General features: G+C 57.7%; 7 protein-coding genes across 7 annotated transcripts; 4 read left to right on the forward strand and 3 right to left on the reverse strand.

Annotated features, from left to right (window-relative positions):
- Positions 1-19: 19 nt before the first annotated feature.
- TRAVEDRAFT_48297 (uncharacterized protein) lies at positions 20-577 on the reverse strand (the record flags this gene model as incomplete). Its single annotated transcript, XM_008041083.1, has 1 exon — positions 20-577. A coding segment is annotated over one exon (558 nt), but the record flags the coding sequence as incomplete, so codon positions are not given.
- A 414-nt stretch (positions 578-991) lies between these two features.
- Positions 992-3191, forward strand: TRAVEDRAFT_72402 (uncharacterized protein; the record flags this gene model as incomplete). The annotated part of the gene is made up of 3 exons (XM_008041311.1): positions 992-1113; positions 1171-1186; positions 1244-3191. The coding sequence occupies 3 exons, from the start codon at positions 992-994 to the stop codon at positions 3047-3049; spliced, it is 1944 nt and encodes a 647-aa protein (XP_008039502.1). The 3' UTR covers positions 3050-3191.
- Positions 3192-3441: 250 nt separating this feature from the next.
- TRAVEDRAFT_168888 (kinase-like protein) lies at positions 3442-5734 on the reverse strand. Its single transcript, XM_008041312.1, has 8 exons — positions 5615-5734; positions 5435-5557; positions 4952-5048; positions 4792-4897; positions 4402-4738; positions 4203-4346; positions 4009-4148; positions 3442-3945 (listed from the first exon to the last, which is right to left on the reverse strand). Exons 1-8 carry the CDS (start codon positions 5720-5722, stop codon positions 3693-3695), a joined length of 1308 nt encoding a protein of 435 aa, XP_008039503.1. The 5' UTR covers positions 5723-5734; the 3' UTR covers positions 3442-3692.
- A 187-nt stretch (positions 5735-5921) lies between these two features.
- TRAVEDRAFT_29408 (A1pp-domain-containing protein) lies at positions 5922-7222 on the forward strand. Its single transcript, XM_008040915.1, has 9 exons — positions 5922-6075; positions 6180-6244; positions 6307-6318; positions 6383-6430; positions 6480-6543; positions 6602-6728; positions 6784-6891; positions 6953-7005; positions 7057-7222. The coding sequence occupies exons 1-9, from the start codon at positions 5948-5950 to the stop codon at positions 7115-7117; spliced, it is 666 nt and encodes a 221-aa protein (XP_008039106.1). The 5' UTR covers positions 5922-5947; the 3' UTR covers positions 7118-7222.
- Positions 7223-7795: 573 nt separating this feature from the next.
- On the forward strand, positions 7796-10225 carry TRAVEDRAFT_29409 (general substrate transporter). The gene is made up of 15 exons (XM_008040916.1): positions 7796-7900; positions 7976-7991; positions 8053-8061; positions 8123-8226; positions 8281-8314; positions 8373-8409; positions 8462-8562; positions 8620-8650; positions 8709-8795; positions 8848-8910; positions 8962-9368; positions 9435-9660; positions 9720-9800; positions 9864-9972; positions 10029-10225. The coding sequence occupies exons 1-15, from the start codon at positions 7855-7857 to the stop codon at positions 10142-10144; spliced, it is 1467 nt and encodes a 488-aa protein (XP_008039107.1). The 5' UTR covers positions 7796-7854; the 3' UTR covers positions 10145-10225.
- Positions 10226-10236: 11 nt separating this feature from the next.
- On the reverse strand, positions 10237-12929 carry TRAVEDRAFT_168893 (uncharacterized protein). The gene is made up of 5 exons (XM_008041313.1): positions 12588-12929; positions 12470-12529; positions 11355-12407; positions 10551-11294; positions 10237-10490 (listed from the first exon to the last, which is right to left on the reverse strand). The coding sequence occupies exons 1-5, from the start codon at positions 12898-12900 to the stop codon at positions 10423-10425; spliced, it is 2238 nt and encodes a 745-aa protein (XP_008039504.1). The 5' UTR covers positions 12901-12929; the 3' UTR covers positions 10237-10422.
- A 1210-nt stretch (positions 12930-14139) lies between these two features.
- TRAVEDRAFT_20924 (uncharacterized protein) lies at positions 14140-15410 on the forward strand (the record flags this gene model as incomplete). Its single annotated transcript, XM_008040851.1, has 5 exons — positions 14140-14182; positions 14241-14443; positions 14505-14600; positions 14654-14985; positions 15026-15410. 5 exons carry the CDS (start codon positions 14140-14142, stop codon positions 15408-15410), a joined length of 1059 nt encoding a protein of 352 aa, XP_008039042.1.
- Positions 15411-15426: the final 16 nt, after the last annotated feature.

A 15426-nucleotide genomic window follows, 5' to 3' on the forward strand; every position in this document is an offset into this window, starting at 1 on the left:
AATCCTCGCGGTTGACTACGCAGGAGGGGGCGTCCAGGGTGTTGTGTTCGGAAGTCTGCGTCGAGGCGGCGTGCAAATCGACCGGCGGAGAGGACTCGAGAGGCATGCTGGTAAGGGCTGCCAGGAGCCCCGCTTGAAATTCCGCATCCGACGCCGACATGAGGCCGTTGTAGGTGACTCCCGAGAGGTCGATGACCAAATGGTGCATCTTCCCGGGGTCACCGGCCTGCATGTTGGTGTCGTCGTTGCCAAGTGCTAGTGTTGTAGTCCTCAGATGCCAGATGATGCCATAGAAGAAAGTCGTGATGACGAAGACAGCAGTGAGGAAAGCGAGAGAGTGTGCCAGAGAGTTACTAGACACGCCCGTCGGTAGAGTGTGGAAGACCGGAGACGGAGGCTGGCGGAGGACGGGTGTACCAGAGAAGCTATCGATGACTCGGATGGTTGTTGTGCTTTCGTCCAAGGTAGCATAGGAGTTGAATGTACTGCCGAGGGTAAGGACGCGAGCGTAGTAGATAGGTGCAGCGCGCAGGGCACCGAAGATGGAGACAAAGAGGGAGATGAGGGCGGTGAACATGGTGGTGGTCGTGATGTTCGGGGCAGTTGGATTTGGTGGGGAACAGAGGACGAGCAACGGAGGTTATATATGCCCTGCGCGTCCCCAGACGCGATCGGACTGAACCTTAGTTTGTTTAAACGCAGCTCACGTGGGGCGCGACCGCGTCGCCCGTCACCGTATGTTCGACTTCACGCCGAGTGAGGAAAGGTAATTGCCAAAATAGGATGTGAACTCGGCAAGTAGCCTCGTGGCGTCAAGGCGCTACTCACCCGTCTCCCCGCACAAGTGCCGGCGCCAGTACCCGCCAGTATACACCCGCCAGCCCTCGCCAGGGGGACTTTTCACCGGGGCATCCAACCTCCCGCTCACTGCTCATCTCGACGCTCTCGCGGGTTCCCCAAACACTATCCTGCATTGTTATTTCTAGTGCATATGGCTGCTATTGTCGATGCAGAAATTCCGTGCTCGAGGTCTCTTGACCTCGCTCAACAGTTGCTTGCAAATTTGCACCAGGAGTACCAGCTTGTGCTATCGGCCCGCGATACTACTAAAAAGTACGTGAAGGACATCAACAGCTTGAATGGCTGCTGACTGATGGCATGTTTATCCAGACCAGACCTGGGTCTAGTGAGTGCCCAATAAGTACTGTAGCTCCTATGTTGATCGTGCTAACGGCATCCACAGCTCGTTTCGCTCCAGAAACTTGTCGGGAGAGACGTGCTCACAGTCATCCGCGCTCTGACAGACTTGCATTCCGCGGTCAACCGGCTTCCCACAGAGATTTTGGTGCACATATTCTCCCTCGTCCTAGATAAACTGCCTCCCAAGGCTTCTGGTCCAGGTGGCTCATGGGAGAGCTTATCCGACGTCAGACAGCTGCAACCCCTCACCGCCGTGTGCCATACATGGCGCAGGGTAGCGACCGGCACGCCGTCTCTGTGGTCCACCGCGCTAGTCTGCCAAACGCCGGATCAGGAGTCCCAGTGGTACAAGCTGTGCCTCGCATCCAGTGGTCAAGGCTATCTCGACGTGTATGCGGATATAGCCACCCGGCGCGGAGTCACGAAGTTCCTCATGCAGCACAGCGCGCGCGTTCGCAGCCTCTGCCTTGTCTATCCCGAAAACCAGGACAGCATGCGATATGGGCCGATGCAACTCGCGCTGCCGCTTCCCAACCTTGAGAAATGTACCATCCAAGGGGGTATCATCGAGTGGACCAATACAATCAGACATCCCTCGTATGCGCTCTTCCCTCACAGTCCTAGGCTCTCCATGCTCCGCCTGCTCTCGTGCGACTTCCTGCCATCCCAGCCCTTCCCGGCGCTTTCGCATTTGTGCGTCATGAAATGCGCGGTGCGCCTCGAAGACCTCCTCAATCTCATTTCCCAATCCCCCCAGTTGCAAGTGCTGAAACTGTACCGGAACGGCCCCGACCGCACGTGGATTGACGTCCCATCCCTGGAGGCCTGGCGAGCGCGTCCGGGGCGAGTCTCGCCGCAGCTGCGGGAACTCGAGATTGTGGACTACCTCCCTACCAGTGTCATGAACTGGAGCGACGTGGAACCCAACCCCAACCACACCATCTGGTACAACGTCCTGTCCGCAGTCACCGTCCCTCTGGATTGCGTGACTCGCATTGGAGCGATATCCTCTGAACATCTTACGGAGACGCTGGACCGCCTCCAGGTAGGAAGACACGCCACGCACGCATACCTCACCAAACGCTGGACGTACTGCCAACCCCCTCACTGCGGGTTCACGCTCCACGCGCTCAACCAGGAGGAACCCCTCGACGTCGTCCTCGGGGTGCTGTATGACCAATCGATCCCAGAACCCACCCTCCACTCCCACCTGAGCGGCGCATTCGCATCCTTCACCGCGCTCCGCCGCCTCTGGCTGCGCCTCGACACCCGTCTGACTCTTCTCGGCCACGATACGCTCGCGCTCATGCTCACGGCCCTCCCCGCGCTCGAGTTCCTCGCGCTCTTCGCCTCCGACACCTCCCGGCCCTACCTGCCCTGCACCGAGCTGCTCCCCATGAGCGGGCTCGTCCCCGCCGCGCCGAGCCCCGGCGCCCCCACCGCTGCCAGTGCGCCGCGCTGTCCGCGCCTTGCGACGCTCGTCCTCAACCCGTGCGGCTGGCCGTGCGCCGCGCCCGCGTCCGGGCAGGTCGCGTACGCGCGGGCCTTTGCGCGCGCACGCGCCGCGGCGGGGGCGCCGCTCGCGCGGCTGCTGCTCTGCGAGAACGAGCAGGAGCCCGGGCTGGAGCGGTACGGCGCGTTCTCGCCCGAGGCCAGCGATTTTATGCGCATTCACGGAGTGCACGCGGCGCGCGCGGGGGCGCGGACGACGGTCCTGCGGGAGTACGATGCGGCGGGGGCGCGCGTGCGGACGCACGACGGGGACGCGTTCGTCGTCGCCGAACGGATGTGGGCGGAGGGCGTCGAGTGGTCTGGGCCAGGGGGCGACTGGACACACTCGTTCCGGTGATGACAATGGTGTATCGCTGAGGGCGTGTTTGCCTTGACTCTTTAACAGGTCGTGCATGATATTGTACGAGCGTATTCGAAGTTAATGTCACCGCCCAATTCTGCTCACAGATGTACTCATGTCTTGCTAATCTTACTATCTTGATACGAATCCCCGCTTACCGGGTTGCATATATGTATGTTGTTCGTACTGTAGGATATCGAGCAATGGACCATATATGTCAAACCGTACAGCCTCCCGGAACACAGCAGGGGTCCGAGCGATGTGTACACTGCTAATAAGCCGTGACATGCTACGTACAAGAGAACTGTCGGCAGGATGAGGCACATCGTGAACAACTGAGAGCCTAACCAGCAAGCTCCGGGATATGGGGATAACAAAGAAACAGAGGGCCCGGTACTAGTACACAAATTAGGTGTTAGCGATAAGTAGGTATGCGTGCGTGCAGGAGTCGGGAATATGCGCAGTCCACATGATGTCGATGGGAACGAAAGGAAAGGGGGAGCCGGTCTCGGGATTCCGAACGAACGGGTATGCAGGCGGGTGGGGGGAATCGTCAAAGGCATGTGGAGAGAGGACGTGGGGCGAAAGACATGCGAAGAAGGCCAGGGTGGGAAGGAGAGCGAGACGGAGCAGGGTCGTGTTACGACTGGGAGTCTTCTGAGCCGTGTCCAGCGAGTGAAGGTATAGGTGGGTGCGTATACCGCCCGACGTCCTCGTTTATCGGCGAGCCCGCCTGGGAGCGGTCGATCATAGTGCCCGTGGGGAGGAGCGTATTTGTGGTGGATGGCAAAACCTCGCTCGGCTCTGCCTCGTCGTGTCCGACCGAGGTGATCGGCTGGTTGTGCGGGTAATACGACATGCGCCGGTTCTTGGAAAAGTCGTACAACGTAAATCTATGGAAGGGTGATGCTCAGTATAAAGATGGATAGAGCGTGTGGATACGAGATGACACGCACTGCTCCTCGAGCTGTCGGAGCTCGGGCTTCATTTTCTCCAAGTCGGGATGTAGCTGCTTGCGCTTCTGGTGTGTCAAGGGCTTCTCGACCATGAGGAACTCATCGAGTTCGTGCGAAACGTCGAAGTTCGCCTTCTTCATCTGTGATTGGCATGTAAGCAATTGAAGAGATGCAAAACCAAGACAGGAGCTCACATCGGGGACGAACGGTGGCTGCACGTCTTTGTTCTCGAGGCTATCCCAGTCGATCCCTGCCATCCAGGGATGATTCCGGACTTCCTCGATGCCCGACTCCAGATCTTTGCAAGCAAGGCGCGTCTTTGGATTCCGGTCGAGCAACTACGGCATGGCGATCAGTGAACATGAACATCTGAGAATGAGACAGATAGCATACAGAAAGTAGAAAGCGCTGGCCCTCCTTGCTGCACTTCTCCTTCGCGTTCGACGGCAGCCGAACCTGGTCCTTGAGAATGGAGTGCTTCATCTTCTCCGACGAGCGCCCGTCAAACGGCCTCCGGTGGAAGAGCAGCTCCCAGGCGACGACGCCGAGACTCCACCAATCAGCGCACCAGGTGTACCCCATACGTCCGATGACCTCCGGCGCCATGTACGCCATGCTGCCAGCGACGCTCGTGTGTAACCGCCGTTCGGAGTAGTGGATCGCGACGTTGAAGTCGGTAATGTGGGCGTGTCCCATTGCGTCTAGGAGGATGTTGTCGGGTTTCAGATCACTGTTGGCGAAATTAGGATACGGTTCTACGCGTCATTGCATGATTGATCCTACCGGTGCATGATTCGTTGCCGGTGAAGGTACTCCAAGGCACACGAGAGCTCCGCCATCCAGAACCTGACGACCTCTTCAGGGATGTACTTTAGTCGTTCTAGGTGGACTGCGTGCGGTCAGGCACGGCCGGTAGGGGAGAATGACGATGATGGTTGCTCACATCGCAAATCTCCTCCCAACATGAGATCGAGGACGAAGAAACAGTTCTCGTCGTCCTGGAACGCATAGCGAAGATTGACGACAAATGGATGGTCAACCTATTGAGGGAGCGAGGTCAGCACACTGGTACAGACCAATCAGCCAAGATATGGATGTGACAAAGGATGGCGGTGCGCGTGGTGCCCAAGTATCTGCTCCCCGGTAGGGAGCGTAGTGCTTGCTAGGCAGCCTTGACATAACGCACCACGAATACGCGAGCGTCGACGCACGCGCTCCGCTTCGGACAGCTGCCCGCCAGACTTCCCCATCTGTCAAGTCATGGCAGAGCGCCCCGACCACTGGGTCCGCCAGGTGAAGCAGAGGAAGCGCGCGGGGGTCGCAGCAAGCGAAAGGGGGTCCCAAGGGTCACCGGAGCACGCGCAGGTTGTTGGGAGGCGAGGGGGAACGATCCCCCCGGCAAGCGAGCAGAGTGCGAAGGACGTACCTCCTCGAGTAACCTCCGCTCCTGGATGATGTTCGCGACAGCCTTCTGCTTGATGCATTTGGCCTTTTCCATATACTTCAGAGCATAGAGCTTCTTCGACTTCTTGTGTTCGACGACTCTGACCTGTGTGTGGCTCGGAGATGAGACGAGGCGGAATGCGAGATGGGCGGGGAGGCGTACCTTGCCGAAAGCGCCCTTTCCGACGGCTCTGTGTAGATTGAAGTGGTAGAGATCGACATCGCCGTCGAAATTGATGGGCTCGGAGCAGCAGCAGGCGACATTCCCCATGAGACAATTGGCGAGAGGAGGGCGGGGGGAGAGGACAGGGCGAGTGTTATTGTCGGCGAAGAACAAAACAGCCCAAATATAACACGGGTGGCCGGACAATGCATCACAGACGCCCGACGCCCCCCGTCGCCACTGGAGGCGGTGCCTGTGGTACTCCCGATTAGGACCCTCTCCTTGACACCCATCCAGCATTCCCTTCCTGTCCTCGTCCCCCGTGCCCCCGCCATGTCCGTCGGTCTCGCCGAGCTCGCCACGCTGCGCGAGCTGTACAAGTCCGGGGTGCTCAAGAGCGCAGAGGCGGCCTCGCTCCGCCACCCGGCGAAGTCGGCGCTTCTGGACCGTGTGTCACTGTAGTAAGTGTCCGATTGATCAATGTCGCCGGCCGGTGCCAATCATAACTGCCATGCGACGTTCGTCCTTGTGCCTCATCCGTCCCACTGCTCACTCCGGTCCCCAGCCAAGGCGACATCACAGAGTTGGATGTGGATTCCATCGTCAACGCCGCAAATAGAAGTCTTCTCGGTGCGTATCCTCCGATATCCTCTTCCTTTCCGAGCACATTGACCAACGCGTGCCGCCGGCAGGGGGCGGCGGAGGTGAGCTTCGAAGGCTATCTATACACTATCGACGACCACGTTCATTTACTGCCCTTGTACTCAGTCGACGGCGCCATACACGCTGCAGCCGGCCCGTCGCTGCTCGACGAATGTAAGTGCGCGTTCCTTGTCTTCGGAGTTCACGCCCCCAACAGCATCAGGCCGTAATTTGAATGGATGCGACACCGGAGACGCAAAGATCACGAAGGGGTATGATCTGCCAGCGTGCGTGAGATCCGTCGCCATCACACGACGAGACAGTGTCGAAATGCCTTCATACCAGCCGTCACATCATTCACACTGTCGGCCCGGTCTACTCGTCCTCGGGCGTGGACGTCAAGGCCCAGCAGCTCGCGTCGTGCTACAAGACGAGCTTGGAACTTGCTGCGAACAACTCGCTTAAGCATATCGTTCGTGCACATCACAGGTATCATAGACAGCCTGCTCGACTGAACGGCTTCGCAGGCGTTCCCCTCCATCTCCACCGGCATCTACGGATATCCCATCCGCGATGCCACGCATATTGCCCTCGACGTCGTGAGACGGTTCTTGGAGTCTCCAGAAGGAGACAAGGTGAGTACAGTAGCGCTTTTCCGCCTTGTAACGAGAGGTCACCTGCCTTGGCCATGTTTAGCTTGAGCGCACTATTTTTGTCGTATGGAGTAACGCCGACAAGCTGGTGTACGAGTGCGTATTACAATTTACTTGCGAAGCGCCGTCGACCTCACCTCCGTGCAGAAACTTGCTCCCGCTATACTTCCCTGCAGGCGCAGATGACGCGGGAGACAGCGCAGCCTGAAATATATGGAGACGCAAGTAGGAAATTTCCAGGATGTATGATGAAAGTGTACAATATGGATCGTCAGTGATTTCCTTCGAATGTTGATCATGATAATGCTTGTCACCTCTACTAAGACTGCACACGCGACTCGATCCTTTGCTTCCTTCTTGCTGCGTTACAAACCGCGGAAGTGCACAAGCGAACTGCGAGCCCGCGGTGTTGCTGAAATACCGGGGGCCCATTGAACTCTCCATTGGTACACAGGCACCATTACCTCACATTTACGTCGCTCCCCGTGTTTTCATTTTGCTCTCCCCGAGTCGCCCAGCACCCGCATGTCTCACGCGGGACGCGTTCCTTACTGATCCACCCAGCACACCCAACAACAACATCCGAAGCTGCACCGAAACGCGCAGCCGGCCCGCCCCCGCCTCCGCCAGAGCCGGCGAGGCAGCCCTCTGCACGCTAAGGTCAAGAACCGGGGGCGCATGACCCCAAGACGCGCCCGTGTTATGCCTCTTTCCTCTGCTATCACGCTGGAGGGCCGAACTTTCTCCAGAAGCTCAGAAGCGGTTTGATGGGTCCAGTGCGGGGCAGCATGCCTGGACGGTACCGGTGACCTCGCCCCTTCACAGCTGAACGCTATATAAGCCTCCGGTATGAGACAGCCGTGCGACTCGTGCGTAGGTGTACTTGCGCGACGACGTTTGCGACGACTGGAGACCTCTTTGACGCGCTCGCGACACGGCTGAAGCATGGGGCGCATCTACAACATCTCTATAGCGCTGTTCTGCGCGATAGGTGAGTCTTCTAATGTCTCCGGCGGATGTTCGGGAAGAGAAGACGGTGCGCTCACCTTTTTGTGTCTTCGTCTAGGTTCCTTTTTGTTTGGGTAGGCAGACGAGCTTCTAGTTCTGGCCGGTCGTGCTAAATGCATGCTCTTCTCTCTGCAGTTATGACAGGTGAGCATCTGCTTTGCTAGCCAGATTGGGAATTCGCTGAGCAAGTAACGGATCTTCGCAGCGGAATTATTTCCTCCGTCATCACCTTCTCCGAGTTCAAGAGCTTCGTAAACAACCCTGGCAATTACGACAGTCTGTCTGGCGCGGTGGTCTCAACCTTTACAGGTATAGCGACATTCTCTTCTAGGTTCAGATCCTAGATATATATTCTTTTCATAGGCGGGTGCTTTTTCGGTGCCGCTGGGGCAGGATGGTGAGCAAGGCCAGTTCCTGGAGTGTAGTATTTTTCACGACGACCCTGCCATCTTTAGGGTGAACGACAGATTCGGCCGTAAGCGGACAGTCCAAGTGCGTCTATCCATGACTACCGACCAGGATTCATTTAACATGTATCGTGTAGCTGGGTGCGCTCATCGCGTTATGGGGATGTGCGATGCAGGCCGGAGCGAACAACTTCGCCTGCATGCTTATTGGGCGTATTGTCGCCGGCTTCGCTATCGGGTGAGTTCCTACATCCCTGCACATTTCCTAAAAAAAACTCACATCCGCCGTCAATAGCATTCTGTCGATGACCGTACCTTTATATAATGCAAGTTCCCGTGCCGATCCCAGTTTCTTGAATGAAAATTGACCACCTGTCCATGTAGACCGAGATTGCCCCCGCCGAACACCGTGGCTTTGTGGTGGGACTGACGCAGCAAATGATCGGTATCGGGTTTATTGTAGCAAATTGGGTGAGTCGCGCCGTTTGTGGCCCTTCATCCTCCTCATCTCAATCGCATATAGGTCGGATACGGATGCCAATATCTGGATGGTAACAAACAATGGAGGCTACCTCTCGGCCTGCAGGTCAGTCTTCGACAGTCCCCACCCGCACCTCGCTGAACGTCTTTTCTCCAGCTCGCCCCAGCCACGCTCCTCCTCATCGGTGCGCAGTTCATGCCTCGCTCCCCGCGCTGGCTACTTGAACAAGGCCGGGACGCCGAAGCCCTCGCCGTCGTGCGCCTTCTTCACGGCAGCGCCCCGGGCGAGGAGGCTGCCGCCGACGCCGAGTTCGCAGAGATGCAAGCGACGATCAAGGCGGAGCAGCGCGTGCGCTCGCGCTCCCTCAGCGACCTGTGGGCGACGCGCGGGATGCTGCGCCGCACGCTCGTCGCGGTCGGGGTGCAGGTGTTCGGCCAGTTCTCGGGCATCAACGTGATCAACTACTTCGGGCCGTCGATGTACAGGGCGCTCGGACTCAGCGCGGGCCAGTCACTTCTCGTGCAGGGCATTTATGGAGCCGTTGGGCCTATCACCAACTTCTTGTGCGTGATTGCAGCAGCGGTGTCGGGGAACGGGGTTGATGCTGATTACGATGTTTGCCTGGGCAGCTTCATCACGCTCGTATTGGATACCGTTGGACGGAAGAAGCCCCTGCTGTTCGGAGCGGGGAGCTTTGTGGTCACATACTCTGTCCTGACCGCTATCGTCGCGTCATTCCCGCCCGACCAGTCCACGAACCTCGCGGCGCAGCGCGCGGGCATCGCCATGATCTTTATGACTAGCATATTCTTCTCCCTCAGTTTCGGGCCCGTCAGCTGGGTGCTTGCATCCGAGGTGAGCGTTCGAACATTAACCTTCATCAGCGACAGAGCATGGCTAATAATGATATATAGGTCTTTCCAACCCGGACACGGTCGATGGGAACGAGCGTGGCGACGTGCGCGAACTGGGCGTTCAACGTTCTCTTCTCACAGGTAAGTGAATTTGTGACCCTGTCATTGGGAATGTCAGACTTACGCACGTCCTCCGCTTTCTAGGTTTCCAATTTGGCCATCACCAATATCAGCTGGAAGTACTACCTTATTTTCATCTGTTTGAACGCCATCGACTTCGTTATCATCGCCCTCTTCTTCCCCGAAACTAAAGGTAACATGGCCCGATACGGTTCTATTAGCGACGATGCTGACATTCTCGGTACACAGGCAAGACTCTCGAGCAGATGGCGGAAGTATTCGGAGACGAAGTTGATACGCACGATATGTCGGATTCCGGCGCGCACGAGAAGATGGATCATCACGAGCTTGACGTCGAAAAGTAACGAATTTTCCTTGTACTATAAGTAAACGCATTGCATCTGCATGGGATGTAGCAGAGGTGACGCCGACTCACTTGGTGTGGCAAACCTCACGAGGGATCTGCAAGTAGCATTCAAGGACTACAACAGGACCCATATATAACTGTTGCATGAGGTAGGTTATACTAGCCAAGCATACTCCTGCGGCACATAGATTGTCTAGATAACTAAAAAGCGTACTCTAGATGGGTGAACAAAGGGAAAGTACCCAGTGGCCTCAAAGCAGCACCGCGTGCATCGGCTCAAAAGTCGAAGTCCGAAGTTGGCGGTACAAACAACATGTTCGGCTCTGCCTTGTACTGCCAGCGAACTGAACGAGGCATACGTGAGTGGTAGTCCTGGTAACCGGACACACAGGTGGTAGACTCACTCAGCATATCCTCTCCTGCGTCGAACGCGTAGCCAAAGAAGTTCTCCTTGTGGTAACAACTCGAGGGCCAGCGCTTTCCGGCGGAGTACTCTTCATCAATGTCGTCCGGTTCCTCCTCCGCACTCTCTTCTTCTTCGTCTTGATCCTCGCCGCCGTCCTCGTCATCCATTCCGTCTTCGTCTTCATCCTCTTCTTCGTCTTCGTCATCCATTTCACCCTCATCCAGGTCCTCCTCGTCTTCATCGTAGTCTTCATCTTCTTCCGCGTCCGACAATTCGTCCTCGCGGATGACCTCAACAGTAGCGTTTGCAGTTGTGACCTGAGCTTCGGGGGTATCTTGAACGACGTCCATCGCTTTCTCCTGGGTCGATCGTGCTTCGGCGACCTCCTCCGTTGCCACGTCCTGCTTTGCTACTTCGGCGTCCTCTGCCGCTTCGGGAACATCTACAGCCTCTGTGTCGCTGAGTACACCGCTGGCTCCCGTACCGGCCTTCAGCGCCTCAACCTCCTGCTCGATCGCATTCCACGTCGCCCAGCGCGGAACCCTTGCCTTGCGATACCCGCTACGTTCACCCATCCGATTCATGCGCGTGCATTCAGTCGCGACATGTAATGCCGAGCGGTGCGAGTCCCACGCCATCGCCGAGACCGCGTTGTTTCCCGTCGAGAGCTCGTATACAACGGACCTCGCGCGCACGTCCCACACCTTGACCTGCTCCGTGCGCTCGCCGCCAGTGAAAAGCGCTAGGCAGGCAGCTGTCAGGAAAAAATGCACATCTCAAATGAGCAACGACGAAAACGCACTGGGAATCCCGTCTGGGTGCACGAAGACGACGTCGACGCACGCCTCGCTCTGTGTGCCGGTGTTGAACGAGAGCACGGGCATCGGCCGGCGCAGGTCGAAGATCCGCGCAAACCCGTCGCTCCCGGCGGTGATGAACACATTCGGGTCCCCCGCGCTGGCCGTGATACGCTCTATGTCGCTCCCGTGCCCCAGGTAGCGCGTGACGCGACGCCCTTCATGCTCTAGGTCGATCGACACGCACCCGAAGCTGTGCTCGGCGGAGCCGCGCTTCTCTCCGCACAGCAGGTGTCCACTTGGGGCGTGTACGTGCAGCGTTGTAGGTGCGTACGTCGGGTCGTCCGCAAAGGCGACGATTGAGTGCGGGCGCGTCCCGCTCGACATCTCGATGCGCTTCGAGCCCGACTCGCGCCAGCTGTTGTCGGTGTTCAGCTTGCCCTCGCCTATGAGCTTCCCCGGGTTATCCTGGTGCTTCTCGAGCTCGTCGAGCGTCCAGATCGCTGCCTGGCCCTTGCCCAGACGCACGATGCGCCCGTTGGGAAGGAGCGAGATCGGCCCAGAAAAGTCGCGCAGCGAGTTCATGGTGTGCACGTTTGGGAGGCGCGAGCGGACCGTGCCATCATGGGAGGGCGCCCACGAGAACGACTTGATGCGATCGTCGTCGGCGAGGAAGACAAGCTTGCGGTCCTCGTCAGTCACGACGTAGCGCGCGACATTGGAGAGCCCGGGGTCCATGTCCTTGCCCTCCATGCAGTCCTCGTCTTGGTCCTCCAGGAAGTAGTAGTGCAGCCTTGGATCGCGGCCCTTCCAGCCTCCTGAACCGGCCATTGCGAGGATGGTACCTCCGGAAGACAGATCCATCGCGTTGGGGGCACTCGCGAAGTCTATACTTCCCTCCGCCCGGGCTTGGTAGATGATCTGTGCCAACGGAGTGTCATCGGATGCAGAACAGGCGACTCCCTCGCGGAAACGCGCGAGACGAGTCGAGCGCGGATGTGGGCGGGGAGACTTGGCCCATGCGGGCGTCCGGGCGAACTTAGGAAGCTTCGGTCGCGCTTGGTAGCCGGGACATAGTCAGTAAAAAGCGTGTTGTACGTTTAGCGATTCCTCAGCTTACGCGCTCCTGGAAAGAGATACTGCGTGTAAAATTGCATGAACGCCTCGGTGATGTCGGACCCTGGAACGAGACGTGTAGCGTTTAGCAGTGGCTCAGAACGTGTCACATACATACTTACCACACATCTCCAAGCTGTCTTCGACTTCAGGTGCATCCTTCGATGTGGAGAAGCACGGAATATACTCGTAGTGATCGTCCCCAATCGCCCAGTCAAGGGCGCTGTTGAGCAGTGCATGCGCCTTCTCAACGATCGCAGGCAACTCTGGGGACGCGTTTTTCTCCGCGTCGCGCACGACGTCGCACGCATCGCGCAGGATCTTGTAGAACTCCTTGTCCGCTCTCTCCTCTTCTTCGGCCTGGATGATCTGGTGCGACTCGAGTTCTTCAGCGAGACCATCGAGTTGAATGAGCCATGGCCCCTGGTGTGCCATAGTTGCAGCAACAGCAGATGCGCCACTCGAGGTGCAACGTGGTAGTATGAGAACAAGGAACGCAACGGACGTAGCCGTTGGAGTCGATCTGGTTTAGTGTCGCGAGACTTGGTGCCTGGGGCCTACGCGACAGGGCGGGCGAACTCGAATCTACACGTTGGAGATGGAAAACGCGTCGCGACCATTTTTGTTGCTACTATCCAGTCCAACGAGATCGAATGAGCGACTGTATCTCTGCAACACGGAGGACCAATAAATACTCTGGAGGAGGCGGTCTTGGCAGGCGTATAAGGAGTATATATACAGGCAAGCTGCGGCCCGGAGCCGAGTTCGCGATCTGCGGAGAAGTCCCTGTCTCAATTGGGCGCCTATGTTGCTTGCTCTCTCAAGCTGGATCCACCGTCGTCTTGTCGCGCTCTGCTCCGCAGCGCTACCATCCGGGCTCGATTCACGCCTCGTCCATGTATTCGTATGAACTCCGTGCACTCTATAAGACTCGGAACGAGGCATCACTTACGACTATATGGGGCTAACTGCGAGCTGGGAAACGGACAGACGGCTACGCTGCGAGCCTGAGCAATAGAACACGCCCTGCTATTCTTTTCCGCACCCGTATGGTGAGTGCGTTGTCTTCTTATTGATACCCCAGCTAAGCTCAGGGCCGGAAAGGCGCAGTTGCTTATTACGAGCGTGAAAGGCATGCCCCATAAGGGGCATGTTGAGCCAACGAAGCCCATTGACATCCCGCTCTCTGGGTCTCGTGAGGAGACCCGTTGGCTGGAGGTGGCGTCCTTGTATCGCCTTGGATACTGGCCCTAGAATAGTGCACCCACACCCTGCACGCTCCATGACCAGAAAGGACATGCGGCGGGTTATCGGCATGAGTTCCACCTGGCACCACCAGCCTACGACGACCATACACGAGGCTCGTACGCCCCTTCCTCATCCGCGTCTGACGATCCACATCTCCCAGCCGTCGAAGAGCTCCGACAGGCGAGCGTGTTTCTGCCGAGGAGCGTGAAGTCGGAGAAGGCACGCATGTCGTAACTTTTCATTTCGGAAAGCATGGGCGCCGCGCGCCGTGACCAACGCATGGCGCCACAGAAGCAGCCCTGCTTCGTTCGTGGGATACATCCGCAAGCGTGTCTGTAAGTTTGGCATCGATAAAAACATGGTCCTGGCGACCGTCGCCGGCATAGCATCCTTGTCCGTTCACCACCGTCTGTTAAGTTTGCGAACATGTCCTCGCAAAAGACGCCCGTCCTGTTCATCGGCGCCCCTGGTAAGTCGCCTGCTACTCTTCTTATAGCGTCTCTGTTGTGACTCGTGGCGCTTTACAGGGTACATCGGGGGGTCCGTACTTGGACGCCTCCTCCAACATCCCAGTGCGGACACCTTGGACATCACCGTCTTCACCACCTTGGAAGATAAAGGCAAGGTTCTCGAGTCCAGATTCCCCCTCCTTAAGGTCGTCTACGGAAGTCGCCAGCACATCGACCAGGTAGAGACGCTTGCGGAGACTGCACACATCGTCTTCAACTGCGTACGTGCGCTTTAAATTTGCGTGCAGTAGAAGCAAGTGTTCTGAGAAGTTTTCACCATAGGCTGATGCCAGCGACGTGCCCGTTGCCAAGGCCATCTTGAATGGTCTCAAAAAGAGGCACGCGAACACCGGCGACATTCCCATTTTGATTCATACAGTAGGCACATTGTGTCCTATTTCCAAGATGCGGCGTTGCTCACGCTTTACAAGTCCGGAACCAGCGTCCTCACCGGGGATCCATTAGTGACGGTCTACTCCGACGTCAACGTCGAGCAGATGAAGACGATCCCCGTCACCAACGTGCACCGCAACGCCAATCTTGCCGTCGTGGAGGCGGACGTCGAAGGCTACGCGCACACGTACATCATCTTCCCGGCGACCATCTACGGCATCGCGGAGGGCCCTCTTTTCGACGCAGGAGTCGCGCACCCGCACTCCGTCCAACTGCCGTACCTGATCAAGGCCGCACTCGCCCGCAAAGCCGCCGGTATCGTCGGCATGGAAAAGGCGCTCTGGCCCAATGTACACATACACGATGGCACGTCTCTCTTTTGATCTTATTAGTTGTGACGCCGCTAACAGAGCGCTCCTCACAGTGGCCGACTTGTACATGACGCTCTTCGACGCGATCCTGAGTGGCAAGAGCGGGCACGGCTGGGACGGCCTCTACTTCGCCGAGAACGGCGAGCACAACTGGCACGACGTGAACCGCGCGATCGGCGAGGCGCTTGTCGCGGTCGGCATCTCTACCGACCCCGCGCCTACCCCGGTCACCATCGAGGACCACATCCGGTACTACAGTGACATTTCGATGTCCCGTTTCTACAGCGGAATCAGCTCGAGCTGTAGGGCGCATCGAGGACGGTCAATTGGCTGGACACCGAAGTATACGACGGACGACATGCTGAAGAGCATCAGGCCGGAGGTCGAGGCGATTATCAAGCGACAGAAGGAGGGCAAGGCGTAGGTGAATGGAAGCTGAG

This window comes from Trametes versicolor (genome assembly GCF_000271585.1).
Source record: "Trametes versicolor FP-101664 SS1 unplaced genomic scaffold TRAVEscaffold_7, whole genome shotgun sequence".
NCBI classification, from domain to species: domain Eukaryota; kingdom Fungi; phylum Basidiomycota; class Agaricomycetes; order Polyporales; family Polyporaceae; genus Trametes; species Trametes versicolor.